At 32.1% G+C, this 27,907-nt stretch overlaps 5 protein-coding genes and 1 non-coding gene across 12 annotated transcripts in view; 2 read left to right on the top strand and 4 right to left on the bottom strand.

Annotated features, from left to right (window-relative positions):
• LOC109860900 (putative inorganic phosphate cotransporter) overlaps positions 1 to 3,454 on the bottom strand; it is an 8,772-nt gene extending 5,318 nt beyond the window's left edge. Inside the window, exon 1 of the mRNA XM_020440317.1 lies at positions 3,038 to 3,454. Coding sequence (XP_020295906.1) covers positions 3,038 to 3,122 — 85 coding nt within the window. The 5' untranslated portion in view covers positions 3,123 to 3,454. The remainder of the gene's footprint in view (positions 1 to 3,037) is intronic.
• A 639-nt stretch (positions 3,455 to 4,093) lies between these two features.
• LOC109860891 (putative inorganic phosphate cotransporter) lies at positions 4,094 to 16,806 on the bottom strand. The gene is made up of 7 exons (XM_020440302.1): positions 16,690 to 16,806; positions 12,085 to 12,218; positions 8,633 to 8,933; positions 8,022 to 8,269; positions 5,546 to 5,695; positions 4,762 to 5,136; positions 4,094 to 4,629 (listed from the first exon to the last, which is right to left on the bottom strand). Exons 1-7 carry the CDS (start codon positions 16,781 to 16,783, stop codon positions 4,444 to 4,446), a joined length of 1,488 nt encoding a protein of 495 aa, XP_020295891.1. The 5' UTR covers positions 16,784 to 16,806; the 3' UTR covers positions 4,094 to 4,443.
• Positions 16,807 to 17,652: 846 nt separating this feature from the next.
• LOC109860890 (structural maintenance of chromosomes protein 4) lies at positions 17,653 to 24,300 on the bottom strand. Of its 7 annotated transcripts, none has more exons than XM_020440300.1 (10): positions 24,139 to 24,300; positions 23,383 to 23,473; positions 22,952 to 23,285; positions 22,674 to 22,865; positions 22,396 to 22,572; positions 21,986 to 22,278; positions 21,600 to 21,879; positions 20,833 to 21,429; positions 18,588 to 20,755; positions 17,653 to 17,932 (listed from the first exon to the last, which is right to left on the bottom strand). In XM_020440300.1, the coding sequence occupies exons 3-10, from the start codon at positions 23,198 to 23,200 to the stop codon at positions 17,803 to 17,805; spliced, it is 4,086 nt and encodes a 1,361-aa protein (XP_020295889.1). In that variant the 5' UTR covers positions 23,201 to 23,285; positions 23,383 to 23,473; positions 24,139 to 24,300; the 3' UTR covers positions 17,653 to 17,802. The 7 variants fall into 7 exon arrangements, with proteins under 7 accessions (XP_020295889.1, XP_020295884.1, XP_020295890.1 ...); XM_020440295.1 differs by having other exon boundaries at positions 23,743 to 24,300; XM_020440301.1 differs by lacking the exon at positions 23,383 to 23,473.
• Positions 24,301 to 24,855: 555 nt separating this feature from the next.
• On the top strand, positions 24,856 to 24,927 carry Trnaw-cca. Its single transcript has one exon. It is a non-coding gene; the product is annotated as a tRNA-Trp (tRNA).
• Positions 24,928 to 25,042: 115 nt separating this feature from the next.
• On the top strand, positions 25,043 to 26,133 carry LOC109860895 (DNA-directed RNA polymerase III subunit RPC9). The gene is made up of 3 exons (XM_020440308.1): positions 25,043 to 25,462; positions 25,539 to 25,809; positions 25,942 to 26,133. Exons 1-3 carry the CDS (start codon positions 25,455 to 25,457, stop codon positions 26,047 to 26,049), a joined length of 387 nt encoding a protein of 128 aa, XP_020295897.1. The 5' UTR covers positions 25,043 to 25,454; the 3' UTR covers positions 26,050 to 26,133.
• On the bottom strand, positions 26,086 to 27,377 carry LOC109860894 (density-regulated protein homolog). Its single transcript, XM_020440306.1, has 5 exons — positions 27,079 to 27,377; positions 26,800 to 26,884; positions 26,522 to 26,704; positions 26,287 to 26,426; positions 26,086 to 26,220 (listed from the first exon to the last, which is right to left on the bottom strand). Exons 1-5 carry the CDS (start codon positions 27,181 to 27,183, stop codon positions 26,176 to 26,178), a joined length of 558 nt encoding a protein of 185 aa, XP_020295895.1. The 5' UTR covers positions 27,184 to 27,377; the 3' UTR covers positions 26,086 to 26,175.
• Positions 27,378 to 27,907: the final 530 nt, after the last annotated feature.

The following is a 27,907-nucleotide window of genomic DNA, read 5'->3' on the forward strand; positions in this document are numbered from 1 at the left end:
TTGGTTTTTAGAGAGAACATTTACAGGCTCTCGGTAATAGTATTATCTATTGAATAAATAACTATGTAAAAAATGCGAAAAAAAAAAATTTATAAAAAAAAAAAAAAAAAAAAAAACAATTTTTAAACATTTTACATTCAATAGTGTAGAAATCTCAGAAAATTTTTTTCGGTTACTTGAAATTATTTGTCGCGCAACATTCAAAAGTTTTATTCTATGGAAAAGTACTCTCAAAACTCGACTTACATGTCATACAAAATACTTCAGATTTAAATAAGTAGTTTTATTTAATTATGCTCAAAAACAATTATGCTACGATAAACTTTCAGTAGCGGTTGTTCTCGCTATTAATACATGAACAAACTACTTATTTGAATAGACGATTTGAATACTGTTACGTATTGTGCTAAACGGCAATCTAGTACGCGCGTCTAAGCAAATATCTTATTTTGTTCAACTGTCAAACGAAACTGGTAAAATGACTTCTCAATTTCGATGTAAATTTATAAAAATAAAACAATATTTAAAAAATGCTTAATCATAATTGTGTGAGTATAAAAAATTATACAAAAGTGATGTATCAAGATCCAAGTATACTGTACATACAAGAGATGACCTTGTTGCCGCTGTATTGTCCTAACCATATCTCGAATCGAGCGTCGAGAATTATTGCAATTTTACCTTTTTTATGTCGACAAAAAGAACTAAAAAATATAAAATAATTCTAAATTTTTAAAATAATATTTGTGTGTTGATAATCTATATTCTAATTTTGTTTTTATCAATGTCGTAAATAAATATAATGAAGGTCACTTTCGAGCCAAAATGTTAAACATATTTATAAAAAATTAAAGATATAAATACACACATAAAAGGATTTCGATTTCGATTTCCTTTGTTTGTAACGTCAGTCTCGAAGAGTGTACTTCTATCTTTAATAGTAATTTTACTGTGGTTAATTGTCATTCGGTTAATTGATATGTCTGGATCTATTCTGAGTCGTCCAATAAAAAATAGAGTCAGAATCTATGTAAATAGTTGTTATCTTATCAACGTAAATATAGTTAAATTTTACATCTGTCATGACATTTACATTGATAAGATAACAACCACATGGATATTCTATTTTTTATTCTAAACGATTTAGAGGAAGAGAGAGAAAGAGAGAGATCAGTACATATCAATTAATTTGATAACAATTAACGAGTAAAATCTACTATTATGCAAAAGAACATAAACTCTTCGAGATTGACGTTGGAAATGAAGAAAAAATATTTTTGTTTATGTCATGTTTATTTTACTTTTATTATGACAATTTCTTAAATTCTTTATTAAATGATTATTTTGCAACTCTGAAGAAGGTTCTTCTAAGAGATCAAAACGTTTGCTCAAAAGTGACTTCATTATAATTAATTATTTGTTATTTTACATTATATACGGGCGTTTCGTGTATTCCTTTTTTTTAAGTTGCAAATATAGTTTGGCAGCTAAAATTTAAAATATGCCTTTTTCAATGGGTTTACGCATATAATACGTGCAAAAATTGCCACTTATAATTGTAATTATCGTAGCTTTTTATTACGCGAGCAAAAGTTTAAAAATTAAAAAAAATTGTTTTTTAAAAAGTCTTCGTAGGCTTTATAAGCGTTTTGCTTAATAAGTAATTCACAAATTCGGAAGAGTTTGCAAATAATTCAACACAATAAATACATTAAGAATGTAAACATGTTTTATGAAAATACAGACGTATGATGTAAGTTTGTTGCATTCATTGTACTGGACTATGCAATTTATATGACCGTCACGTATAAATACACAAAATCGAATACAAATCGTGTCATTGTCATCAAGACCGCTTGCTCAGTTGGAATCCAATGATAATTGCTCATTGTATCAAAAAAAGAATGCCAGTGTACGATCGCGATCGATAAAATCTCATAGATTATGTTTATTCTGATTATTTTGTTCTGAGAAAGAAAAATATGCGATTGGAAAACGCCGTGTTACAATATTTTGTAATGTTCGTAAGATTAGATTAGGAAAACAATAAAAAGGATATACCGTTCTAAAGCGAGAGAAGAATGACATTATACAGAAAATGTAAAAGTGAATCCAAACGACAAAATAATAATATTTTTTTTATACGTCAATGTATGTTGATAAATCACGTGTAAATATGTTAAAAAGATTTGTTTTAAGAGTTGATATAAAGTGTTCGTGATAATAACTCCAAAATCAAGAACCTTATCTGCAAAATGACATTCGAATCACAATCTTTATTCGTCTTGCTAAACGTTATCATTATTATACGTGCTGTCGGGAATAATTATTATTCATTGATTTATAACATAATATATTATTTACAAAATATCTCGAGATAATATCTATATATTGTTTTATAATATTCTTACGAGTATGTATGAGTGTTATTTTGTTTATTGGAAAACAAAGTATATTTAAAATTAAACTAAACAGTTCAGTAGTTTTAAAACAATTGTCTCGGAAGATATATTAAGTTATCTAAGATATATTAGATATATTAATATTATTTATAATAATAATATTTATATAATTATTTAAACTAATATTAATGATAGATATATATTAGATTATTTAAGTTATCTAATATATATTAGATAACTTAATTATAATATATCTTCTGAGACAATTGTTTTAAAACTACCTGTATTAAGTAAATAATTAAAATAATTAAAATAATTAAAATACAATTATAAAATAATAAGTATCAAGATAAGTAATTAATCTCTGTACAAATATTTGTTTATCATAAATTTAATTATGACTCGTGTGTCTTTTATCACATATATCTAAAGTATCATTCTTTTATTGAAACAAAAATAAAAGGATTTTTTTGTAAAAGGATTAATTTTATAATTATATAGAGGAGAAAAATAAACAAGTATTGACTATTTTTTAAAATTATATTGATATCTATTTTAATTGAGATTTTTCTGTACGCGCGAAATATGGTTTTTAAAGAATACTTAGTCGTCTCGAATGTGTATTGATAATTCACCTTTTGGTTTGTTCGATGGGACTTTCATTCTCTCCGAAAGAGAGACGACGGAGACCCTTTTCTTCTGAAGTGAAGACGACACCATTTTGTGAATGAATCTTTTAGTGAAGAAGACACTGTGTAAATCTCCCGGTGAAGAAGACACGGGAGTAAAGAGCAAAACCGACTACGATCTTCCGATCGTACCTCCGTAGCTTTATACTGCACCCATCATCAAAACGTATTCTCCCACTTTTTTGCGCTCGAACGTGTGTTCTTAAACAACAATTTTCAAGTGTATGTCACATTAGCCTTGATTATCGGAATTATTATATAGCAGAATGCAACTAATCGCAACTGCACAAAAAGACTATACTTGTAGAATTGCTTGAGGCTTTTATCTTACCTTTTTTGCAATTTAATTATATATATTGTGTAAAATTAACATTTAATTATGCTGTTATTAGATTGATAATTGGACGGAATCAATTGCATCGAGTTTACAAATCAATTACAAACTAATAGTCATATATTAACTTTATTTACAGTTTTAATATATAATTATATTAATATGTAGAAAAAATATGATACAGAAAAAAATGCGGTTTTTTAAACAATTTTAAACCGATATTTGTAATAAATAAGAGATTTGAGATTTGAAAACAAATTTTACACTATCTTTTAATATCTAATTTATTTTTCTCTCAAAATATTGTAATCAATTGCGCATCAATAAATATAATCGCGAATTTTTTTGTCCTACAAAGATAACATCGTTAAGAGGAACGATGTTCAGTGTTTGTATTTTGTTAGATAAGATTCAATCTTCAACGGACATCACGGTGAAAATATTACATTTCTTCCAATTTGCACATGTTGAAAGAAAAAAAATGCGATATAACTATACAAAAAGAAAGAATTTTTGACAGGAAGCCAAAAGAATTTCAAAAATAAATAAAAAATGAGTTATTTTGGCTTTACTATTTTTTGTGTTTTCATTAACATTGTTTCGATTACGTATATATAAATTGCATCAAAAGATATAATTACAATAAATATTTCTGAAATCGATCTCAATAAAAAAAAAGAATTTGTTTTTCTAATCTAATTAGGAATGTATGTGGTGATAATAAATCAGACACTGTGACACTATATTGATGAAATGAAGGACAAGTATCTGTTTGTCTAATATAAAAAGCACAACACCAATGTGATCATTATACTTTATGAGCAATGATATGTACAGCTACGCATCAGTTGCGACAATAAATAGCGATAATAAATAACTTCGATTTCAAAAAGTTCATTTAACTTTAATATACGTACAAATCAGTTCTGGTTTGCAAATTACACACACACACACACATACACATACACACACACACACACACAATAGCCTCAGAATAAACTATATAGAATTGTGTACATCATAAACTTGAAATCTCATTCTTTGTGACTTTTTCCTGTTTCTGCTGTTGTTTCTGACGCTGACCTTCTTCAGGGTCATTCCACCATTGCACTTCTCCCTTACTCCATATTATGAACACTAAATTACCTAGGAAATAAACTCCCGCCGAGACAAAGAATACGATATTCCACAGATCTGCATTACTCTGAAAAATAAAGATTTTCTTGGAACAACTTCTTCATTTCCAGAATATTGTACTTGCCAGGCAATACGGGCACATAAATATTTTATTTAAAGATTGCCCAGCACGTTCTGCAAGCGAAAATGTTCATTATACCTTATCATAGACAATCTTATTACATATTATTGGCGCAACGATGGCGGTGATAGTGGCGAGGCAATTAGTAATAGACATCATGGTACTGGCAAAGTTCGGACTGAGATCGATGTGATTAATCTGGAAACCGCAAAGAGAACCAGCATTCAGCGCGACCGCGATGATAAGAACAATCACGGACCAGACATAGTTATTGGTAGGCAAAACGCTCATACACGCCAGAGCGATGGCTGGACCCCAATGTGCCAACGTGTTGGATATTTTCCTTACTAGGCCTCTGGACATGCCTTTTTTTAATGCGTAATCGGATAACCAGCTTACGGGGAAGCTAAGGATCCACATTGCCAAGTACGGCAATGCGGCGATTCCGCCACTCTGTAAAAGACAGAAGTATAATATAATCCCCTAATTGACGACCGGAAAATATTTGCTCTCTGATTAATGAAAAGAAAAATAAGTTTATTTATAAATGAAGAAATTATTAAATATTACTCTTGTATAAAAACAAAGTCCCATGTTTTCGCAAATTCGATTGAATTAAACCATGACAAAATGTGAGCTTTATAAAAGATGTTTTCAAAAATCATTTTTGATTGAATTCGCAAACGAACCAGAAATTTACACAAGCATTCGTCTTAGGAGATCAGATTCTATCTAGGATCAAATGTTTCCATGTAATAACTATACTAAACCGATGCAGTCAATAAATAATGTGATTTTATATAAGAAAGTGATAGTGTTTCATCTTTTCATTACTTTTATTTTATAAAAGTTTACTACTTACTTTCATAATGTCGAAGTGTAATACGTGTGTCATATAATCAGGTATTTCTGTCAATAGAGTCCAGTAGCCCCAATTCTGGCCGCAATGGGCTATTATAATAGCCCACATGGGTGCCGAAGTAAAGATCTCTTTCCATGGCGTTTGCAATTTCTGAAAAATATATAAACTTATAAAAACAATATGTGTATAATATTACATATATATTACATATCCAGCAAACAATTTGGTTGTCAGATGTCGCGATTTTGTCGCCAACCGCCACACCAAATCCATATCCATCTGTGTCCTCCGTAGGATATGGTTTTGGTGAGTTTTGATGACCATGTTGCGTTTTTTGTGTCTGTGTGTCAACAGCTTTGGCAGCACACAAAGCATGTTTCCGTATTGTAGCGTTTCTGCACACAGTTTCTGTTGCCAGATCTACGCAGTCAGAAATTGTTTGCTGGGTATATATATATATATATATATGTATAATAATATTATTATTATATTTAAACTAACATTACAATTGGTCATTAAGGAGGATTTGGTCGCGTTATTCCGAGAAAGGGAATCAGATGATACCTACCTTACCGACATTAACATTTAGTAAAATTTATTAATTTTCACTTTGTTATATACAATTTAGTGTTGTCTATTTTAAATGACTAAAGTAATAAAACAGCTAATTATTAATGATATAACAGCTGATTATTGAGCTGGATTGTGCTATTGCTACTTTTTCTTTAAACTAATCTTACAAATCATCGTCTCAATATATACTATATGTATGTACTTTGTAATATTACTTTAATATTTCAAGTTTGAATATAGATATAAAAATAATAAATTAGGAAAACATTCTTTAAGAACTTAGGAATTACTGCGCAAAAAATAAAAAGACCTTTTCATATACCTGAAAAAAGAAAAATTGTTAAAAGTTATTATTATTGTATAAAAATAGCCATATTCGCACTTTTAGGGCTTCGAAATCCTTTTTGAAGCACTCAAAATATTCACCTATGTTTCTAGTTTCCCAGTAAGGTATTTTTGTTTGGATTCGTACGGTCAATTTTGCACTTAAAGTAAAAATGTAGTTTGTGTAATAACAGTCTATAAACTTTTTTTTGTTTTTCTTAAATTCTTATGTCTACTAGAAATTCCCGAGAAAAAATGATTGGATTAGATCTAATTTAAATCTAACGAGATAAAAAAAATGGAAAAATAAATCTAATTACCCTTACAGAAATTTATTACTGGTGTGGCTAAAATACTACTTATTTTGAGTAATTCAGCAGTAATTTTAATACTCAAAATTACTGACAAACTGTGGTTTAATTACTCAAAATAAGTATTATTTTGGCTACGTTAGTAATAAATTTCTATAAGATCTAAATTAAATCTAAATAAATATAAAGTAAATCTAAATAGATATAAATAAATCTATGTAACTATACTTTTTTATTTATTATTAGATCTACTTTTAATCTACTCAGATCTATTATATTAAATCACCTCAGATCTGTTCAGATCTGCTTAAATCTAAGTAAATCTGAGTAGTTTTAATATAGTAGGTCTGAGTAAATCTAAAGTAGAGATTTAATAATATATAAAAATGTAAATTTAATAGATCTACTTATGTTTATTTAGATCTACTTTATATTTATTTAGATTTAATTTGGATCTAATTAATCTATTTTTCCTTTTTTTCATCTCATTAAATTTAAGTTAGATCTAATCCATTTTTCCCCGGGTTTTTAGTATATTCTCTGTTTTTTGAGGGGAGAAACGTTTTTCATTCTGATTAATAGTTTGTACAAAAAATTTGAATTACGAAATGTGAGTAAAACAGAACAGTACAGCATCCTCTTAAGAGCCAAACGCTGGATGTTCGTGCAAAATGAATATACAGGGTGTCCCAGAATTGCCGTACAATCGCTCGTAGGCAGGTAGAAGGAGTAAAACTGAGTCACTGAGGAGTAATTATTGAGTAAATCAGGCCAATCAGCGCAGATCTTTAGCCAGGCACACGTCAGTGAGCCGCGCGCCTGGTGTGTGTGAGCGCTCACTGACGTGTGCCTGGCTAAAGATCTGCGCTGATTGGCCTGATTTACTCAATAATTACTCCTTTATTATAAATAATAGAAAAAAATGGTTCGGAACTTTTCGACTCAGTTTTACTCCTTCTACCTGCCTACGAGAGATTGTACGGCAATTCTGGGACACCCTGTATATAAATATATATTATATTAATATATTATTTTATATTATTTCAGTGTAAATTTTTACAACTGAATTTTTGAATTGAAAATTCAATTCTTTCATCTATATAGAATGCTGAATGTGCATCACATATATGAGAAATGCCCGTTACCTTCCCTAATTTTAAAATATTGCGAAAAAAAAACTTCAGCCAGAAGTCGAACCTGGAATCTCTTGCTTTCTGTGCGATTATTATATTTGTTTATATACAAATTTGAACATTGCGCATTCACACCTGATTTGTTTCTTTCTCCTCTGTTGTTTTCAGACTTTCTTCTATATATTCTTTCTCTTCCTGGGAAATACCACGATAAGTGGATGGTGCGTCTGCCCCTAAAATAAAGAAAACCACGCTCCAGACGATTGATAATGTACCAAACGTGTAAAAGATGAAGGGCCATCCTACATCCGATGCAGCAAAAGCTCCGGAAATCGGCATAGTAATTACTGTTCCAAATTGAGCGCCCGCATAAGCAAATGTTGCTGAAATATAAGCAGAATAAATTATATTATCTACTTGAGAGAGAGAAAGAAAGAAAGAGAGAAAGAGAGATAAATAGATAGATAGATAGATAGATAGATAGATAGATAGATAGATTGATAGATAGATTGATAGATTGATAGATAGATGCTTTATTTATATTGCGCTCTGGGACAGCCTCCTCAAGCGCATAAAAGAGAGAAAAAAAGAGAGAGAGAGAAAAAAAGAAATACAATTAGTACACGAAAATTTATTTCGCAGTAATTTTTCTTTGTTGATTCTATCTGTATAAAACAAAAACTTTTGGCGCTTTTAATAATTTTTATATTTTCTCTTCGTTCAATGTACTAAGCGGGAATTCTTACCCAGTTGTGCCCTCTCAGACGGCGGTACCCACTTCGATAGAAGGGCATGAGCGCAAGGTAATAGGCAAGCCTGAGTAAGACCCATGCCTACCCTGCAAACCAGAACAGCCACCAAACCCCAACTGCTAGCGACGATCGGCAGCACGACATTCAGCACACCGCAAATCAGCATCCCAATGCTAAGGAGTTTCTGACCACTCCAGATGGTGGCGATGTAGCCGCTAGGTATCTGCGTCACCAAGTAGCCCCAAAAGAATGAGCTCAGCACTAAACCCTGCTCATCTCCATTCCAACCAAAATCCTGATGGCAATAAATATGCAATTATATTTCTACATATTTTAAACATCACATAGCTGAAAATTTTTTCTCAATTATTGAACAATTTCTTTGTGAAATTAATTTTGCAAATATATACTGCTAAGATGATTCGCCATATCGTTATTCTTTTGCCGAAATAGTATTTGGAAAGTAATTTTGCAAACAACTACAAATATTTCAAAAAAGATCAATGTTTTTGCATCTATTTCCTAAAATATGTCTGTATAATTGCATATTACAATTTTAGTGCAAGATTTCGTCACATAATTTTGTAAATGGTTTCCTATCAGAGTATAAGTCACATCTTTTAGCTTTAAGAACAAATCTTTGTACAAAAAAAAAGTTATTTACTTTTAAACACAATTGTGCAAAGTCAACTTACAGAATTGGTTGTCACATATTTATTAGATAAAAGAATTGTAAGATAAATAAGTTCTTTTTTTATGGTTTTTTTATTACAATTAGTGAAATCATAGAAAGTCATTATACAAAATGTAACTATTTATATATAAAACATCAAGAAAATATTAATAATTATTAGGGATGTGTGTATACCCAAAAATACAGGTCGGGTCGGGTGAGATTCCGAAAGTTTGTCTAATATATGTATAAATTTGTTTGGATACTCGAATACTTTTGGGATGAAATTTTTAATTTGAGACCGGAAATTCGACTCAAGATATTCTATTCAGGACCTGGCATTCAACTCAGGACATAATTTTTCCGACTGATCTTAAATTTTAAATTTGGAAGTGTTTTCATATGTCGTGTAATCAAATGTAAGAATAAAAAGAAAAAAGCGTTACACAATATCCCAGGCAATCAGCTGACGTTGTAATGACGTTAATATGAAGTCAGTTTTTGGCCCGTTCGACGTTAATTTACGACGTAATATTAACGTAATGGCGACGTGAGTTTGTCTCGTCACAAATATAACGTCAAGTTAATAACGTTTCCTTACGTCATCAATCTGACGTAACGTGACATCCTCCATAGCACGTAATATTACTGCAATATCACAGTAATATTGTTTTTCCAATGCAATAGTACACTCTCTAATATAATAAAAATATTACCAAAATGTTAATGTAATATCACAATAATATTAGAATGTCCGCCGAAATGCATCATACAAAGTAGTAATCATACAAAATTTTTTGTTAACATGTACTGATTATTAAAGTCAATTCTTAATAAATATATACCAAATGATATAGAAAGATATGTATACACATTTATATGTATATCAATTTTTTTTATATAATAATTATTATATAGTAAAAATGTTATACACACACCAATGTTTTTTGTTGATATAATATATTTTGAAAACAAAGCATTTATGTTTTAAGCAAAAGTTAGGTTTTTACAACAACGTAGCAAAATATATGTATCATATTATATATAAGATACAATGCGACGTATGCAACATGCTAAATAGTAAATAACATCAAATGACATCTCTAACGTTCATAAGACATATTGTAATAAAAATCATTTGATATATATAATCTTGCTACTTAAGATGCAGTACAATATTACCGTACTATTTCAATATTATATATAAAAATGTAATATATTGATAATATTGTATTATAATATCTAATATTACTGGTATATTGCAATTTTATTGTGATATTTCCGTAATATTACGTGATGTATGGAATCTTATATATAATACATAAATATATACTCAAAAACATATTTTTAACAACCGTGTTATTTAAATAACGTCATTATGACGTCTTACTCACTTATTTCAACTGACGTCACTCCAAAAACCAATAGTTACATTATATATGACGTATACGTGTGACGTACATACTGACGTCATTGTTATGACGTTCAAAATAACGTCAAATTTAGGTCATAATCACCAATTAGTGACAAAAACCACGTATATTTACGTCATTACAACGTCAGCTGGTTGCTTGGGATAATGTATGAAAAATTATTTTATTTTCAAAATCATGTCCCAAATCGAGTAATGCGTCCCGAGTTGAATTTCGGGTCCCAAATCAAAACTTTCATCCCGAAAATACGGGTTCCCGAACTTCATCATGAGAAAAGAATATTTTCCTGTATGTAGTAAGCAAGATGTAAGCTGCGTGACAACTATAATTTGATCTTCTCACCGCAAAAGCATCAAATATCAAATTTGTATTATTTTTCGTTGGAATTCTATTCGAACCGTCACGTTTATAATCTAAAAATATTTATTTGTGCATGCAAATATTCTCAAAACCTAGATTAAATAACTCGGCAAAAGATTATAGCAACGTGAGATAACAACTGTCACAATAATGATCAAGATCTGCTAATTTGTTATCAGCTTTTTTTATGACGTAAATACAACGATGATCATTATCTACGTCAAGATATACGTAAAAAAAAGTTACGCATAGTGAACGTATCAGCCTTATTACTGTTTTTTGACAAGACAGCGATGATAAGTTGCCGCGGAAGATTTGATTGGTTATAACAATTTATCTGGCACACTGTGAATGAAAAAAGCATTGCGCGCACAATCTAATGCACTTTACTCCCTTGATTCTACGAACACGAGGAAATTTCCTTCTTCTAACACAGATTCCGTACTAGTGACAAAGTGAATTTGTCAGACTGTTCGTGATCGGTAAAAATTGACGTAAACGACAATTAAACGGTGCCGCTTGATTAATCAAATTTTATTTAACGGTTTTAGTTAACGGTTTTAAATATAAAATATTACAGAGATGTGTGTCAAACAATATTCTTTGTATACTGCGTTAGTGCAAATAACAGACATAGATAATGTTTTCCGTCGCTAATTACTTCAATAATTTGATACAAGTGTAATTGAAGCAAAGCTTATTTTTTTAAATAGTTAAATAGTTAGGTTTTCTTTTAATAGTTAAATAATTCAACTATGACTGCGCATGACACATAAAAGATATAATAGTGTTGTACATGCACAAGACTTTTCCGAGTAACAACAATGAGTTCATCGCGTTGTCGTTACGTAAGAAACCGTATTTGATACGCTTCTCCGACAATCGTGGGAGTGATTAATCTTCAAGTGTTTTGAAACGCCATTCAAACGCTCGATATTCGAACTACACAAATAAGAGGACGGAATTGCAGAGAATGTTACCTCGATATTCGGATTCGCGGTGCTCGCGTTTGCCATTGCCACTACGGCCACCGACATTCCAACTCTGAGACTGTATCCGATGGTCATGCCCAAGAACAGCAGTAGTACCTGCAAATGCCTGATTCCGAGGGTACCTGCGAGTAGATTTTTATTTAATTAATGAACAAATTGTACAGACAGATAATTAATTAATGAGTGAATGTGACTCGCGCAAACATATAAAAATTCATGTTTATCAAAGTCTGATATGGAGTTCTTACAGAAAGTTCTTTGCCGATACAATTTGGACAACTTTGTATTTTATGTTTTTTTACATAATCTTACTTAAATTGTGATCGTCTCGTTAGTCAATGTCTTTACCATGATACTGATTGCGCGATTTATATATGCAAATTTGTTTTCCCTAGGAGTTTCAAAATTAAAAAATCAATTGTGTCACATTGATTAACAATGATTTAATAATTGTTGTAAAGTTATACATCAAGAATATATGTGCAAAACAACAAGAAAACAATTTTATTAACCGTATTGATTGTAAAACTATCTGGTAGTTGAAGATTTACTATCGTTTTTACATAATAATAACCGATAATACAACGAAAAGATAATAGTTTTTTATAAAACAATTCTTTGTTCTTAAAGTATTTACAATTAATAGTTTTTTTATTAAAATATCAAATATTTTTTGGAAATATATACACACGTAATTTTACATACATTTCAGTAATAATTTTTTTTGTTTTTTAAAAAAAATGCTATCGCACCGAGCTTCAAGTGTTTTTTATGTAAACTCCTTGTAATGTTGCCATTTTTGTTTTACGCAGTTCAAAGGAGTTATCGTGGTACAATATACCTCAAAAGTATAATACCGCGAGCTGCGCGCGCCTGGATTCATTGCGTACTTTTCATTTTTCTTTCAAAGCCTAACTTTTGTAAGTGACTGTTTGCACAGTGTTTTGTGTATACCCGCATTATGGACGCGTTTCATGCATATGCGCGCATTTATTCATAGTACACGTTACATATACTGTAGATCATGCGCATATATGCATGAAACGTGTTTTATATCGCGTCTAATCTTCCGCGTTTTGAACTTTAAAATATTTTGGAAACTGTGAAGCTAAGCTTTCTGAAATTCAATTATAATATAGCAAGTATAATACTTAATAACATATTACTTTTTAAAAACTTCTCTAAATTTTATTTTGACGCTATAGTGCTTGCAAAATATGCTTTTCACAACGATTCTTTTATAAAATTCAATGTTAAAACTCGCAACTTTTTGGAAATTTATATCTCGACTTTGGTGAAGCTGAGCTCTCTGAAATTGACATGTTGTACATAATAATGTTATTTACACGTGGTAATTTTTTCAAAAAATTCTTAAATTGTTCAAAAATTACGATAACCCTTTTAAAAAATCTCTTGTAACTCTCTCTTGTAAAAAATGATTACGTTCAGAAAACTCAACAGTTGCACAATGGTTGAGAGATCATCACTTGTAATAGGATTATTTTTCAAAATCTTTCAAAAGTATGATCAAATCGTAAGTGATCATCTCTCAACCGTTGTGCAACTATTGAGTTTCTGAACGTAACAAATGAGCGAAAGTAACAAAAAATTATTTTTCTTATATTAAAATTATTTTTCTGCAAGAATCAAATAGCAAAAATAAGAATAGTTTAAGGACGTTGAAATATCTTTACGCGTTCCAATGTTAAGTGTATATGTATATACTGTATATATAATGTTAAGTATATATATTTACATATCGGAAAGCTTGAACTTCAAACTTTTAATCGCCCTTCCTCCCCTCAAAAAAATAATTTAAAATTTTTTCACAAATGATTTGCTCTTTAAAATATTTTTAATAGAGTTTTAATAGAGTTTTAATAGAGAGCGATTATTACTACTATAATTATCGAGTGACGTATCACGTGTGCAGAGAGTAATTTTAGTTATCTATGTTAATCTTGCGATAAGAGACGTAACGAAATCCAATAATTGTTGCAAGTACACGCGAGTCTCGAAAGTGAGTTTCGCTCTTTAGACACGCGGTCTCTAGAAAAACATAAACAAACCATTGTAAAGCAAGTTTTTACAAGCCGATTGTGAATAGGAAAGTTTCGAATAAAATAGAACACAATTCTCAACGGTGGCCTTCGCATATTATGCATAATCCCTTCAATCGGCAATCAATATCGATCTGCATCAAAATCGATTATTGAACAATAAAAAAAAAACCGTTCGTGTAAGTTATCTTTTAATCAGACTTTGTGTTTCACAAGTGTCGCGTTTCTATAATAAAAAGAAAAATTGAAATTCCTGCATGCTAATCCGCCATTACAAAGTCATTCCCTGATCACCGTGTAATTGCGCCGGACGTGTGTCATTACGCAAGTATGTACTGATATTAAAGATAACAACGTGAAGAACGCGGAAAAATGCAAAAAAGAAGCGCACCAGATATACCAGGCTGTCGTTTCTAGATTTATTTATCGATGCTTTTTGCGGACAGAAAAAAGATTTCAAATATTTTTACTGAACATAAACAAAGTTTTTTATTTCAGAAAAGTCGTCTTAACACTTATTGTTCTCGCAGATTAATTAGAAAACTGAGATTTGTTTTATTCTCACATATCGAGTAAAATTACGCGCAAAAGAATTACGCGCAAATACGAAATTTCAGAAAATATCGCGCTATATCGGTGCGGTATTATCAAAGCGAATAAATGTTGCATTCGTTAGAAAATGAATAATATACGTTGGCATTGTGTTTTATGCTCTGTTTTTATGTTTTTAAGTATTATGTAATACCAAAAAGAGACACATAACAAGGAGTCAAAATAGTTATAAAGATAGTAAAGATTATAAAGAATTATAGAAATTATAGAAATTGCAAAAATTGTAAAAAACGTTGTCAAGAAAGAGGTGTAAGAACCGGAAGCCAACCGAAGCCGCCGAGGCAAAGATTACATGCAATAAATAATAAAAATAAATATACGTTGACATTGCGCTAGAAAAAAAATATGCGAAAAATAAAATTCGAATTGTCAGGTTCGATCGAACAGATTAAACGAAGCTACAGATGATAACATTGATAAGTGACGATTTGTAATCAAAATGAGATTTGATAAAGAGTGGCATAAAGCGATCGCGTGTTTAATGATTCGTAATGCGATTCGCAGAGATTTACAATACATAACTTCTCTCTCTCTCTCTCTCTCTCTCTCCTTTTCCAAGGACATGATGTGATTAATTAACGCGCGAACTAACGCGGCAGAAATCCACGATCCTTCGATGATTTCCGAATCATCAATCTGGATGCAGAGCGAGCTCCAAATGTTGATAGCGATTAATCGCGTTCGAACAAAGTGAACTTGCAACGTATATGTGTGTACACTTAGATAAACTCACTGGATACGATAGATAGAAATTATCGAATAAGTTAACAAAATATTCTCAGCTTGCCTTGATGATTATAACATACGTGCAGATAAATCTAGTTGCACAACCGAATTTTGTACATATATAAAAGGCTTGAATAAGATCATATATTTAAAAATATTTGTTTGATCTCACTGTTTCTCAGTTAATATACTTCTTGTCGTAAGTATGTATATATATTATTTGTTTCCCTCTAAATTTAAAAACATAATAATGCACACTACATTGTACACTTTTGCAAAGCACTTTTACATTTTGTTGAAATACGCGCGACACTTTTTTTTATAAATTTGCACGTGATTACATAAGAACAAAATAGTATTAGGTATGTAACTTTCCGCAAACAACACACAAAAAACTCGTTTCACACACACTTTGTTCGTATTTTTTATGTCGCAAACAGCTTGACACATGATAAACCGTTGTTACTTCACAGTCGTTTCACGATTTATATTCGATGCACTATTTTGTAAGTTATTTCACAGAGTTCGAGAGATAATAGTTTTTCTAATATCTAAACATCTTTCGGCTTATTATATATTTTATAATATTTAATTATATAATTAAAAAATTGATACTTTTTGTGCTTTTTAAGTAAATCTTGTTGATAAAAATCATCATTCTGTTTAATTTTATCTCGTTCGACAAATCGCGACAAATACTCTTTATCATATCATTATCTCTCTTTTTTTAAAGCGATTCTTTTACGAGCGCTACTATCACGTTATGTAAAAAATTTCAGAAATCAATTAAACCTTCAAACGATTCTATAGCACACAGAATTGATTTTACAATATAGCCGCGTCTTCGATAAAGATTCGAAGAATTGTGTGTTAGATTGTTGCAAGTTTATCTTGTATTAAAAAAAGAAAACTAACACATCGCATGCATTTTTCCTCTTAAACTCTTAATTCCTACTTGTTTTTTCTTTTTAAAATTATATTATAAAAATGACAATATGTTTGTGTTTATCATTTAAGTCTTTTATTTAAAAAAAACCCGTATAATCTTTCTGTTCATTGTTTTATATTGATTTATTTGGTAAATTTTTAAGTTTTTTGCGATAAAACTGAATTGTGATTTTTCTAATAAGGGGATAATCGCATATATATTATCCTTCAAATGATAAATTTAATAGATCACTGGCAATTTTCTTACAGCTTTGTTGCAGAATCGGAGACGTCACGTTGAACATCTTCCGCGACGCTTTCTCGACGACGTCGGCGTCATCCTCTTTCCCGAAGGCTGTCATTTCACGCGCCGCGTTTCTTTCTCGCACTCTATTGAAATCCTAATCTCACAGTCGTGGCAATATTTATACAACAGACGCGCGCCCCTTCCTTGTCACACCGCGACACATGGTCTTTCTCTCTTTCTCTTTCCATTATCATCGCCGTCTTCGTCGTATCGACGACAGGCTGTTCCGTCGTTCAGCAGGTAAGCTACCTCTTCTCCCTTGCATTTGCAATTGTTCGTGCGCGCATGTCGCTGTCAAAAAACTTGGGATCTTTCGATAGAAACCGGTGAGAATATAAGAAACAGAGGAACTCTCAAGGAACCTCGAGGTCGTTTTGCAGCAAGACGATCAGCCTTGAGATACTTTTCTAGCTTTTCGAGCGTTGCACTCGGTATCAAACGTTTCGTGGATGTTATCTGTCTCATTAGAATAATATACAAATGTGAATTTTAAACACTGGAATTGTTCAATTTGAGAATCAGATCAATCATAACAATCTGAGAACTTGTATTAATTACAATTTATTTAAGTCAAAATAATATATATAAAATGTGAAAAAATATCTTTTCTTAAATTGTTTAACTATCTATACTTGGAATTATATAATATACTATAGATCTTTCCTAAGGACAAAATGTACACATGAATCTTTTTCACAAAAATGTGTTGTTCTTTTCAAAATTTTTGAAATCTTAAAATACAACAAAAACAAAATATGTAGTTTCAATTGTTATGTCTGTTGTACAGTTTTTAATCAATTTCGTTTCTCTTAAATTTTAATAGAGTGTACATTTATCCCCCGTTAGATCATTTTAACACATTTACTTTTTAAAACTCTATATATTTATTTACATGTGTCATCTCGTTAACTAATATATATCTATTCGATATTTGTTCTACCTAAATGTGTTATTTATTTCGTATAAAATTACTCTCTTATATATATTTTAAGATTTTTAAGTGATTGCTTGAAACCGTTGTTTGCAGAAAGACTCCCGACAAGAGAAATGATTTTCGCAAAATCTGACAATCAATTACTTTCGATGCTTCTTTCTAACAGGTTCATCTATAATGCTGCTGTCTGTTTCATTGCTCTTTCTTGCGAGTTTGCTGGAACGTCGGCCTGTTTTCTCTGGAGTCGGGCACACTGCCAAATCTGGAAGACTACAACACAAATATAATAATTATTATTACGAGAAATAATTTCTGTTCTAAAATTTACAAATATTTATCTTTTAATTCTTGTTATTGTGTGTGTATGTATATTACATTTTACTACATATATGTATGTGTACGATATTAAAAATTGTATGTTGAAATTCAGAATAAACAGAATCGCAAGAAGGAATTATCGTTTGTGATGAATATTCGAAATGTTTAATCTTTTTTGATAGAAATTATATATGATATATAATAGTTTTAATAAATTTTTTTATTGATTTTTTCAATTCTGCATAAAAAACTACTAAAATAAGAGATTATTAAACAATTAAACAATTAAATTACAAATATATATATATATACTTTTTATTATTTTTATTCTAAATATACATAAACAAATTTATATGATTTTTCTATCATAATGACTTACGTGTTCATTAACTGTTTGTATTTATTTAATTAAATTTAGATATTTATTTCCAATTTTATTTATTGTTTATTGTTTTTTATTTATTGTTAGTAGAAATGCACGAAAATAGATAATTGCAATCGACTGGTAATAATAAATGAATCTTCAATAGATTGAGTTCTTATTCAAGTTAGATAAAAAAGTTGACTTGTGTGTGTGAGGATTCAAAATATCGATCTGAATACTCACTTCAATTGATCAAGTTCCGTTTGTTCTTCTGGTAATTTCTTTTCCGTGTTGTTATTGTTAGTCAAGGGTGCGGTATTCTCTTTATGCGATTGTGGCTGACTGCGTTGCGTCTGTGTAACTTGGGACGCGTAAGTTCTTGAGGTAACTTGCTTGGGTGGTTTAATATTGTTGTTCTCATAATAACGACCCAAATGAATGGTCACGCTCTTAGAACAGTTGAACGTTTTGTAAATACCCACTAAGTAATCGGCTAACTCAAACATGTTGGAGCGCAGCGAGATGACGATGAACTGCGCGTTCTTTGTGCGCTCCTTAATGTAATTACCGACGATTGAAACGTTCTTGAAGTCAAGCGCCGCGTCGATCTCATCCATAAAGTACACCGGCGTGGGTTTGTAATGATGAAGAGCGAAGACAAGCGCCAACGAGCTCAATGTTTTTTCACCACCGCTAAGATTACTTATGTTTTTCCACGATTTTTTGGGCGGTCGCACACTAAACACGATACCCTCGCTGAAAGGATCTAACGAGTCTACCAGTTCCAGCTCAGCGTCGCCTCCCAGTGTGATCATCTGATACATTTCTTTCAACTTTGTGGTAATCAGGTTAAAACCTTGAAGAAATTCTTGAACTCTGCGTCGTCGGGCAGTTTCATAAATATCACGCATCTTGTTACGCTCTAATGTCATCTCCTCCAGATCGGCGGCACGACGTATGTAAAGCGCGTCTTTCTCCTGGTAATCCGCGATGATTTTCATGTTGGGTATTTGATCAGGTAGTTTTACCTTTGTCTTTTGCAGATTCTGCGCCACCGTTTTCACGTCCAATTGCTCTATTTCCTCTTCTGTTAGCTCCTTGAGCGGCTCCACAGTCTCGTGGGGAATCGTTTGCAATTTTAATCCCGCTATTTTCCGATTATATTCGGGAATCACCTGCTGAAGTTCTTTCAACAATTTCTTACACTCGTGAAGTTTCTGGTCTAGATCGACCCTCGTAACTTTTATTTTGTCCTCTTGCGCTTGCAAAACGTTCAATTCTTCTTTCAAAGATGACGTGGCGTCGTTACGTTCTTCTAGCGCTTTATTGACTTCTTCAAGTTCGTCCAAAATTACTTTAGCATGTTCCTCGAGCTCGGTTTTCTCTTTCTGAATCTCTCTCAGTCTCTGCTCACAGGTGTGCAAGTCGTTCTCTAGCGTTTCTATATGCTTTTCCGTCTTTTTCACATTTCTCTCGGCGGTCTTAATGGCCACCTGCAAACGACATATCTCTGCCTTGGCCTTGTCTATCGATTTGGTTAGCTCCGCAATTTTAGCCTGCTGATCTCGCACCCGATTGCCGGAGATCTCATCTATCTTCTTATTGATGCGTTCCACCTGTTTCTCTACCGTGGCGGAACTCTCTTCGACTTTGTCAAGATTAGATTTTGCTGCGTTCATTGCTTTCTGCAGTTGCGCGACTTTTTTCGGATCTGATACTGACTCCGCGGCTTTCTTCTCTTGTGCCTTGAGTTGAGTTCGCAACGATGGCTCTTGCTCCTTCAGCGTTTGCAAGTCAATTTTGAATTTGTTTCTATCAACCGTCATGTCTTTCAAAGCGGTCGTTAACACGTGGATCTGCTGTTCCAACGGTTGTTGTTTCGCTCTAAGTTTATTACAGTCTTCGAATACAACATCTAGTTGTGATTGCAGCTTCTCGATATCGGCATTTGACGGTTCGTTTCTCACTACTTTTTGGCCCATTCGACCACGCAATACTGTACGCCCGCCGCCGCTCATCGTGCCCGACAATTCGATCAATTCTCCCTTCAGCGTCACCACGCGATAACGCGTCGCGCCATACGCAATACGCGTTGCTTGATCCAAGTTCTCCGCTACCAGAGTGTCCTGCAGACCGTAGTAGAACGCCGGTAACACTTGCTCGTCTTCCACTTTGATTAGATCAAACAAACGAGGTACATTTTCTGGCGTTTGGATCTTGCGACTGCATTTGGATAGAAAACGTTGTTGCTTTTCCAACGGTATGAACGTGGCACGTCCTATATTGTGTTGCCGTAGATATGTAATGCATGCCTGCGCCGTGGTCACTGTATCCACGACAATGTTATCCAACGGTCCGCACGCTGTCGACACGGCGACATCATACTTCGCATCGATGGCGCCTAAGTCACCCTACGTGAAGAAACAAACGTAGATAATAGAAAATAATAATAATAATAATAATAGAAAAAAAGACCTCGACGACTCACAAGTCTTCCGAGTATTCCAGGTATTCGTCCCTCTCGTTTCTCTCTCATCAACGTATCCAAAATGTGACTACGCGACTTGCTGGCCTGCATAGCGGAACGTTGCTCTTCGAAAGTAATTCGCATCTTTTTCAACTGAGCCGTCATCTCGCTCTCGCGTGCCTTCGCTTCGTCCAGTTCGTCTTGCGCCTGTTTTAAACTACGTTCAGTTGCTGGGATCTTTGTCTCGAGCAACGCCAATTGCTTTTGCCGCTCATTAAGAGTGTTAGTAGTCTTCTCCACGGTTTCCCGAAGACTTTCAAGCTTTTCTTTCTCAATCTTTTCTACCGATGTATAAAGTTCTAACTCGGATCGCACAATATCGTATGCTGCCTTCGCCTGATCCACATTTTTTCTAAGAGCTATCAACTTCTTCTCCAACTCAGATCGTTCGTTCAGCAATGGTTCCGTCTTTTTTTTCAATCCTGTCATCAAAGTTGACAACGAAGTCTCTTCCTTTTCTTTATTCTTCATATGTGTCTCAATTAAGTGTTCACACTCTTCTATGTTTTTTTCATTCTTCTCTGGTACTTTTAGTAATTCTTCCAGTTTGACTTTTTCCTACCATTACCATACAAAAAAGTTACTATATAAATATATGTCTATATAACTCTTATTATAACTTTATATAAATTTTTATACATATCGTATATATAAATTATCAAATGTGAAATATGCAATAATTAATAATTTTACTAATAATTTTATTGTAAATCCGAATAAAAGATTACCGTCTTGATGGATCCCATGTTTGCTTTTCGTCGCTTGTTCGTCTCGACTAGTTCGGCGTGCAGCGACTCGTCTTGTTTACGCAATTGATCAAATTTCGCTGCTATTTCATCTTTCTGCCGTTGTAGAATATCCCACTTCTTGTTTTTCTCTTTTATGATGTTAATCGTTGCTTTTTTCTGCTCTTGAATGCTTTTCATCTCATCTAACAATGTGGTTAGTTCCTTGTCTAGAGTATCAGTCTTCGCTTCTTGCTCAGCAAGCTGTTTCACTGCCTCAGATCTAGTAAAAGTATTTGTGATTCCCATTATCTAAACTATCACGATAGTCTTTAGGTATTCAATGTGAAATAAAACGATTATAAAGTTTATTTTGTAATCTAACTTACTTTTTGCAATGATAAAGCTGATGTTGTAATCTGATTATGGAATTTTCTATTTTTAAGTATTGCAACGCTTCTTGCATAGGCTCCTCTAAGGCCTCTTTCTCTTTTTGCACAACTCTAAGACGATGCAACTTTTCGACTCTACGTTCAGTTAGTGTTTCAACTTTGTCTGATAATTTCTCTAGAGGTTCTTTATAGCGAGTTGTACCTATTATTTCTTCCAGAAACTCCAGCATTCCAGTATCATTTTCATTTTGTCCCTTCGGCTTCATTAATGCAATCTGCTCGACTTCACCCTGTTAAAAATTTGTTATTTATTAATATAAAATATACATATTACAAAGACCTATTAATCATAAGGAAAGAAAATATAGACGTAATTTTATTATAAATAAAACCAATAAATATCTTACTTGTAATATTAAAAATCGATTGTGATCCAAGTCAACTCCATAAGATCTTAGTAGTTTTCCAATTTCCTTAAATTGTACTTTTCTTTTATTAAGTTCATAGTAAGATGCACCATCTTTAAATGCCGTTCTGGATATAACAAATTGACTTTTAGGAACAACCGTATAAGCTTCTCCAGGCTTAAAATAAATTTAATAATTATTTTCAGATTTCTTAACATTATAACAAAAGATTTTTATATACTTTATAATGAACATTATTAAAAAAGAGTATATCTTACCTTGTCAATAATTTGTTCAAAATGCACAGATACAGTACAGCTATTAATATTTGACTCCTTCTTAGAATTGTGTATTAACACTGATATTTTTTTTGATCTGATCTTAGTGGCTCGATAACCAAATACAAATAGCATAGAGTCTATCACATTGCTCTTGCCACTTCCGTTTGGTCCAACTATTGATGAAAAACTCTAAGAAAACAGATAGTTTTAACATAATATTCCACAAAGATAATGCAAAGATATGCAAGTTTATATTCTGTATATAAAATGTTTACTTTGTGAAAAGGACCAATAATTTGTGTGCCAGCATAGCTTTTGAAATTCACATTAACAATCTTATTAATCATGAGCCTTGGACCAGTTGTGTCCACTTCACTGAAGGTTTTAGGTGGTGGTGGGATATATATTTCATCGTCCACTCTTAAGCCACCTTCGTCATCGGTATCATACCTATCTGCGTTCCTCTCATCAACTTCCAAATTGTCACCAGAGATGTTCTTTCTATTCTGCGATTGACTGGTCATTCTGTTAAAGTTTAGTTGTCTAATGCTCTTATATTGATGTCATTAGAGAATTTATAAGCGTATTTGTATTTCTTTAATGCAGGACCTATAATAACAATTTAAGACATAAGACTTAAGAAGGTATAGTATTAAGCTTTAAGAAGGTATAAGGTCAGTATCTACTATCTCCGATTAAGTCTTACCGATCGATCGCAAGTCACTTGCAATTGGTCATTTTAATCAATCGACCGATATAATTGGTGATTCCAATGAAATAATCGACTGATTACGAGCCTGTGAGCACAATAGAGAAAATATTAGGAATAAGAATTAGAAATAGAAGTTAAAATGTACTATACAATGACGAAAAATAAAATATAACATATAAATACAAGTATGTCATGGCTGCATGATATACAGGCTATATTTATACACATTTATATTTTTTTTTTTTTTTTGCATTGTACATAACATTTAACCTGTTTTTAATTCCTATTCCTAATATTTTCTCTATTGTGCTCAGGCCCTAAGTTAATCAGAGATGGTGAAAACAGGCTATATACCTCTTTTAAGCTTAAATCTTCCGCCTTAAATTCTTATTCTTCTTTAATCTTACTTTGAACTTCTTAGCACACCATTTCTAAATTCAATTGATACGTATTTGGTACACAAATCACTAACTTGTTTTTTTCGTTAATTGAACATACCGGCCTCACTTAGGCGACTGAAGGTTAGGTCGCCAAAACTATTGTTGGCGAATACACTTATTGCACTATCAGCGACAATCAGTGCGGTTAGATAATCTCAAGTTATTAGTAACAAAGTAAAACAAGTGATCAAAACAATCTTGCATATTCTCGCAAAAAGAAAGAGATCAATCGCATAAATGATATTTCTGTTTCCCGCGCAGAGCTCCGTAAGTCGAATCACTGATATCACTGCACTTTCCCGATTATTACCTAAAATACTCCAATCCAAATTTTCGAGCCAATGCAGCACACTTTAGCACATTATTGCATATCGCGAATTGAATCAAGCAAGTGATCAAACAAATATTTTATAAATGTTTCAATACTCGCATTTTGGTATTACGTATACAACGTTTCTCTGTTGTTACACACTCTGACCCTGTTCGGTTATTACTGGCAGTATTGAAAAATCTATAGTATACGTGACATGAATCTATAGATTTTCAGTACTGCCAGTAAAAAACGAACGCAGCCTAACAATCAAGAAAGCGTCTTCAGTGAATTCAAACGCAGGTCTCGCGCGAATAACAAACTCACTATTTTTAACGCGGCAATTTTAAATCAGGCTAGAGATTCAACCCAAGATAATAAGATGTTGTTAAATTTGTTTTAAGAAAGTTTTTTGAACTTCTTCTTTTAGATAAATATTCTCAGTAATGCGCTTTTTGTCTTTCGCAAATTAACGTATCGCGTATCGCAGACATTCGTTTTAAAATTTGTGAAACATGTAGATTAGTATATGAAAAAGGGAAAGTGTATGCTCATAAAAATCGAATTGAAAAACACGTTAATAATGTCGCATAGAAAAATATATATAATTCGTATTTGTATTTTATATCATCATTATGTAATCTATTATACTTCATTGAAAACAAAACTTGAAATAAGCTAACCGTAAGTAGGGCTATTCGAGAACGTGTAGCGAATGACTCCGTGGCGCAACGGTAGCGCGTCTGACTCCAGATCAGAAGGTTGCGTGTTCAAATCACGTCGGGGTCAATTGACGTTTTTTGCTATTTTTTTTCTCATATATTAAATATTTTACAAATATTTTTTGCACATGGTAGTATTTTTAGATTTATTTTGTGATCTTTTGTAATATATAAGATTTTTGATTAGGATGAGTTTGATCAACTTCGATTGACTGTTTGATTGTTTTAATATGTGGAATTGCACGCGATCAATTGCAGATCTAATGCATCTGTAAATGCACTATCAAAATCGTTAGACCACATTGTGTTGTTGACTTATGTTTGATGCACTTTAAGATCGTTCTGCATTAGTCTCAAGTAGCAGATCTCGCGGAATTGACCAATCATATTGGTCAACTGATTGATTTGGTCAATGTCGATTAGTCACTTCCGCAAAACTTGTAACTTGTGTTTGCGTCTTGCGATTAATATATAGAACGACGTTTAAAAATAAGAATTTAAGAGTATCATAACCTCAAAAGTGCTCAAAAATCGACAATAGCTAAAGTGTAACGGCTAAAATTATACTCTTGTCTTAAATAGATAAAACACAACATGAAAGTGTAAATGCATTATTAATTGTAAATCAAATTGTTTATATATTACATTTAAATATATTAATTTTATATTCTCCTTCAGGATAAAAGGCAACTGGAATACTCTTTTAAGTAATTACGAAGTATTGGATATTTTACAACAGAACACAAAATCCTATAAGAAAAAGAAAATGAATCAACTGGCAACTATTACATATCAAACTATTAAGTATTTGGAAGATACACCATGCAAAAAGCAGACTCCAGATATCATAAATCAATTTTTAAGAGCAATGGAACCTTTCAAACTGACAAAAGCAGAGAAGCTTGCTCTTCTTAATATTTGTCCCACCACACCACTCGAGATACAATTGGTAAAATTTTGCTTTGTTTAAAATACTCTAGATGAAGCATCAATATGACTGCTACAATAACTTTTTAAACACTCTTTAAATATACTTTGTTTTAAATTATTGTAAATTTTAACTAAAGAATATATCTTATAGTTAATAGAGGAGGCTGAAGAACGACTAACGGATGAAGAAGTAGAGACTGTGCTTCAAATAGTAGCAAAAGTACGAAGAGATGACCAAGATACAGAACAAGAAACTTAATCTCTAGACTGTAACATAACTTATTAAATATATTTTGTAGTATGTACATTTTTATTTATAATAAACACAACTTTTCCGAATAGAAATAGCATAATACAATATTGTGTGTATATAATGTTAATAATCTTATCTCTTATGATCTCCAAGATCATCTATAGAATCTTCATCGATCTGTAAAAAGAAAGAGCAAAGTAAGATAATTGTGCATTTAAAACTCTTGCTGACTGCACAACTTACTTGTGGCCATTTTTCAGGTATCACTTCGAACAGATCATCCTTGACATCTCCCTGTATGACAATTTCATCTTCCCCAGTAACACTGGATCCACAAGCAAATTTACTGCCAAAAAATTTTGCTGCTACTTTTAAGTCTATATCTAAAAAATTCAAATTTTTTTTAAATATTAGAATTTGTTTTTTTTGACATTAGATTAAGTCCTCATTTAATATGTAATTTAATGTTTAATATTACCAAAGGTGCTAAGACCAGTCACAACTGTAACAGATTTCTTTTTTCCTCTTGGTGCTCTAGAAACCGTGACTAATCTTGGTACATCTTCTTTTTTTTTGGTCTTCAGCATACCCTTTCCACCTCGTTTCTGTCTCTTCTTTTCATCTTCTCCTCCACCAGCTTCGATAGAGCCATCTTCTGTAGCTGATTCAGAAATATTATTTATATTAAATATTATTTATATAGATAGAAGCTCATACTATTATATTGTAGAAAATTTAAACTTTTCTAGAAATTACCTAATTTTATCTTTTCAAACTCTGTAGGAAGGTTTCTCTCCAACCATTGCTTACATTTATCATAATCAGGATAGTACTCACAATACTGTAAAAATTAGTATTTGTTAGATCTCAATTTTTTTGTAGTGTTTTTATTATCAGTTTTTAAAAAATAAATAATATTAAATATATCTCTCAAAAAATAAACTACAAATGTAACTTCTAGTAACTGTTTACTTCCATTGATTTTTTACGCAAGATCTTTTTTTTACATAAATTATTAAAAACTACTTAGTTTACCTCAATAGGCAGCGAGCAATTCCCGCAATAATGAACCTGAATAGGATAACTGACATTAGGATTGGGTCCTAATCGAAATTCCGGCTGTTGTTCCTCTGCCGACATTCTTGCAGTCTAACCTTAGTCTTTATCAACGTTTATCAAAACTCTCTCGAAAGTTACCTAAAAAATTTCTTGTTGCAACTTTAATTAGCTTTCACGCTAAAACTGCAGCAACTTTTTATTTCTGTATAATCCTTTACCGTCAAAAAAACGTAACACCTCGCGCGCTTTTAGGTTACGAATCACCAAGATTCAAGACCAATTTTTATGAAAATCTGACATTGGCTGTGTTCCAAAATTCACTGCCAGCGCTAAAGATCTATAGTTCACGTCACATATATTATACAATTTTAGCACTGGCAGCAATTCTGGAACACAGCTAAGGGTTGGTTTATAAGGCCTGGTTTATGCGAGCAATAACTGTTAACTTATGCCGGAACCGGTAGAGTTTAACCAGAGAGAAAGGTCTGGTTTATGCGGGCAAATAAGGCCTTGTTTTGGCCTTGTTTATGCGGGTAATAACTGTTAATTTATGCCGGAATTGGTACAGTTCAACTATAGGATTTCAATGCTTTTGTTATATTCTGTTATGCTTCTGTTAATAAACAGAAATATTAAAATCTTAGGCTCGCATAAACCAGGTCAAACCTGAGAGCGGCCATGCCATTGGTCGCATTCAGCAGATACAACTGTTGTACAACTGTTGGGTGAGTGTCTGCTGAACGCACTCTGCTCAGTCACCGCTACTCAACATGTTTAGGGAGCGGACGCCATTTTTTCCATCGAA

Source organism: Pseudomyrmex gracilis, unplaced genomic scaffold (genome assembly GCF_002006095.1).
Source record: "Pseudomyrmex gracilis isolate BER0280 unplaced genomic scaffold, ASM200609v1 scaffold_502, whole genome shotgun sequence".
Classification (NCBI taxonomy): Eukaryota; Metazoa; Arthropoda; class Insecta; order Hymenoptera; family Formicidae; genus Pseudomyrmex; species Pseudomyrmex gracilis.

Bases quoted from the DNA above. Each gene is read 5' to 3' on its own strand.
- LOC109860891 (XM_020440302.1), bottom strand. From the start codon at position 16,783: ATGACAGCCTTCGGGAAAGAGGATGACGCCGACGTCGTCGAGAAAGCG. The intron at 8,934-12,084 runs GTAACATTCTCT...TATTGCCATCAG, and splicing joins CCGCGAATCCGAATATCGAG to GATTTTGGTTGGAATGGAGA. The intron at 4,630-4,761 runs GTATAATGAACA...TTTATTTTTCAG, and splicing joins ATAAGATTGTCTATGATAAG to AGTAATGCAGATCTGTGGAA.
- LOC109860890 (XM_020440301.1), bottom strand. From the start codon at position 23,200: ATGACCAGTCAATCGCAGAATAGAAAGAACATCTCTGGTGACAATTTG. The intron at 22,279-22,395 runs GTAAGATATTTA...AATTTTTAACAG, and splicing joins ATCGATTTTTAATATTACAA to GGTGAAGTCGAGCAGATTGC. The intron at 17,933-18,587 runs GTGAGTATTCAG...TTTGTGTTGTAG, and splicing joins ACGGAACTTGATCAATTGAA to TCTTCCAGATTTGGCAGTGT.
- LOC109860895 (XM_020440308.1), top strand. The intron at 25,810-25,941 runs GTAAAATTTTGC...TATATCTTATAG, and splicing joins CACCACTCGAGATACAATTG to TTAATAGAGGAGGCTGAAGA.
- LOC109860894 (XM_020440306.1), bottom strand. From the start codon at position 27,183: ATGTCGGCAGAGGAACAACAGCCGGAATTTCGATTAGGACCCAATCCT. The intron at 26,705-26,799 runs GTAATTTCTAGA...TTTCTGAATCAG, and splicing joins GTTTGAAAAGATAAAATTAG to CTACAGAAGATGGCTCTATC. The intron at 26,427-26,521 runs GTAATATTAAAC...TGAATTTTTTAG, and splicing joins GACTGGTCTTAGCACCTTTG to ATATAGACTTAAAAGTAGCA.